This window comes from Seriola lalandi, unplaced genomic scaffold (assembly GCF_002814215.2).
Source record: "Seriola lalandi dorsalis isolate HSWRI2012SDOR001 ecotype SW California unplaced genomic scaffold, Sedor1 jcf7180002054557, whole genome shotgun sequence".
Lineage (NCBI taxonomy): Eukaryota > Metazoa > Chordata > Actinopteri > Carangiformes > Carangidae > Seriola > Seriola lalandi.
This window is the reverse complement of record NW_019525110.1, coordinates 87,014-89,414: the sequence shown is the minus strand read 5'-3', so window position 1 is coordinate 89,414 and position 2,401 is coordinate 87,014. Positions and strand designations below refer to the sequence as shown.

The 2,401-nt window shown below is 40.5% G+C and overlaps 1 protein-coding gene across 1 annotated transcript in view; it reads left to right on the top strand.

Moving 5' to 3' along the window:
- Nucleotides 1-1,211: 1,211 nt before the first annotated feature.
- hesx1 (HESX homeobox 1) overlaps nt 1,212-2,401 on the top strand; it is a 3,183-nt gene continuing 1,993 nt past the window's right edge. Inside the window, exons 1-2 of the mRNA XM_023415766.2 lie at nt 1,212-1,323; nt 2,050-2,198. Coding sequence (XP_023271534.1) covers nt 1,212-1,323; nt 2,050-2,198 — 261 coding nt within the window. The remainder of the gene's footprint in view (nt 1,324-2,049; nt 2,199-2,401) is intronic.

Below are 2,401 nucleotides of genomic sequence, written 5' to 3'. Positions count from 1 at the left end.
AGATAGTTGAACCCTTCCTTCTCTGCGGTCACACAGAGTCAGAGTTCAGGTGTCCTTCCTCTTCACCTGTGACCCACCCCACCCCACCCCCACCCCCCAATGAGGGATAAACAAACAAGTGTGCTGCTGGTTCATTAGCAGCTAATCTGGTTGTGAAAAGGTTTTCCTCCCTGCTGCTTCCACCTGCATTCAGACGCTACGAGCTTCATCTGCATCACAACACACACAGATTAGGCTAATAGCATTATTCTAGTCTCATTATCATTATTATTATTATTATTATTATTATTAGTTTCAACTCAGACCTGCAGCAGGAGGACGGACCCTCCTCTGTCACAACTCTACTGATTTTCTACTTTGGTAATTCAGAAGAAAAGGAGGTGATTCGCTTTGTGTTGCTGTCTAATCTCTCTCTCTCTCTCTCACACACACACACACACACACACACACACACACACACAAACGTAGTATCACCTGAGGGGAAACTCAGGTACAGAGCCCCAGTACTGTGGAGCAGTCTACTAAATGAGATCAGACTGGAAGCATCTTTAACTCTTCTTAAAATATTTGATCAGAAAGCTTTTTATGAATGTTTGATATGTTGTTGCGTTTTATTTAGTTGTTTTATTAAGTATTTTATTTTGTAGTGTTTTATTTGGTGTTTTATTTTGTAGGGTTTTATTTTGTTGTTTTATTTGGTGTTTTATTTTGTAGTGTTTTATTTGGTGTTTTATTTTGTAGGGTTTTGTTGTGTTTAATTTGTTTTTTATTTTGTTGTGTTTTATTTTCTTATGATACGAACAATCTATATTTTCATCTAACGTACTTTATTGTTTTATTGTTTTATTTGTTTCTGTCTTTATTTACATGTTTATTTATGTAAAGTACTTTGTCATTTTTGTTAAGAAAGTGCTGTATAAATAAAGTTTATTATATATAAGCTACAATGTGAATGTGCTGTTTGTCAGTCACACACACACACACACACACACACACACACAGATTAGCTGAGGACCTCAGGGAGTCTCATTCACATGGTAAACCTCCTGTAGTTTGGTTGGAGCTCGTCGTCTCATTTAAAGCAGCTTCAGTCTTCGGCTCCGTCTCCGGAGCAACACTCAGTTTCTTCACGGTGGATTCAGAAGAAGTTGTTTTGGTTGTTTTCAGATCTCTGGGAACTTCCTGCTCATTGATCAGACACGTTGGTCGTCATGGCGTCCGCCGTGGCAGCAGACAGCAGATCGACCTTCTCCATCGATCGGATTCTGGGTCTGGATCTGGATCCAGCAGGAAACTGCCTGAACCTCCACCGGCCGTGGACAGGTGAGACAGACACCTTCCTCTGAAGAGTCTGAAGAACAGGAGAGGAAATACAGAACTGATGCATTATCAATATTGAATATTGACAGATTAAATGTGAGGAGGATGATGGACAGGTTTCAGTCTGATGAGTGGATCAGAGCAGTGTGTCTCTGTGGATGAAGGTCACATGTCAAATCCACTTTAAAGTATAAAATCATAAAGAGACAAAATCTTTTCAGAATAAAAGCATCTTTCTATTACAGAAACACTGTGACTCGTTCGTGTAACTGTCTGACTTCAGTAGCTTTCATTCACATTTTAAATGAATCAGCTGCTGTAATTAAAACATTCCTGTGTAATCTGACACCTTCAGGTAAACAGTTCACCTGTCCATCAGCAGACCAGTGTTACTCTGGTCACATGAGAAAATGTCTGAATGACTTTTATTTGCTTTGTGCTTCATATGTGATTTAACAACAGCTGTTTGAACGAGGTGCTCCGTTAATTACTCAGGGTCTCGTCAGCTCCATCACATTTAACTAATTCAACTTAACTGAACTAAATTAACTAAGATAAACCTAAACACACTGTTGATTCAACCCAGTTGATATGTGTGTGTGTGTGTGTGTGTGTGTGTGTGTGTGTGTGTGTGTGTGTTTACTGATGTATATTGACGTAACAACGGTCTATGGAAAACACATATATGTCTGTACATATCTTAAATATTTAATGTTTAATGTTCCACAGAGAAGGAGAACAGAGGAAACAGTCTCTGCTTCATCCAGCAGCATCCTCATCCTCATCCTCATCCTCATCCTCATCCTCAGCTGACACACAGACCGACATCAAACTGGTACGTTGGCCGCCGACCGCGCACCGCCTTCACCAACAGCCAGGTAAGCAATCAATCAATCAATCAATCAATCAATCAATCATTCAAACGATCAATGAATGAGTCATTCACTCCGTGTGTGTGTGTGCGTGTGTGTGTGTGTGTGTCTCTGTGTGTCTCTGTGTGTGTGTGTGTGTGTGTGTGTGTGTCGGTGTGTGTGTGTGTGTGTGTCTCTGTGTGTCTCTGTGTGTGTGTGTGTGTGTGTGT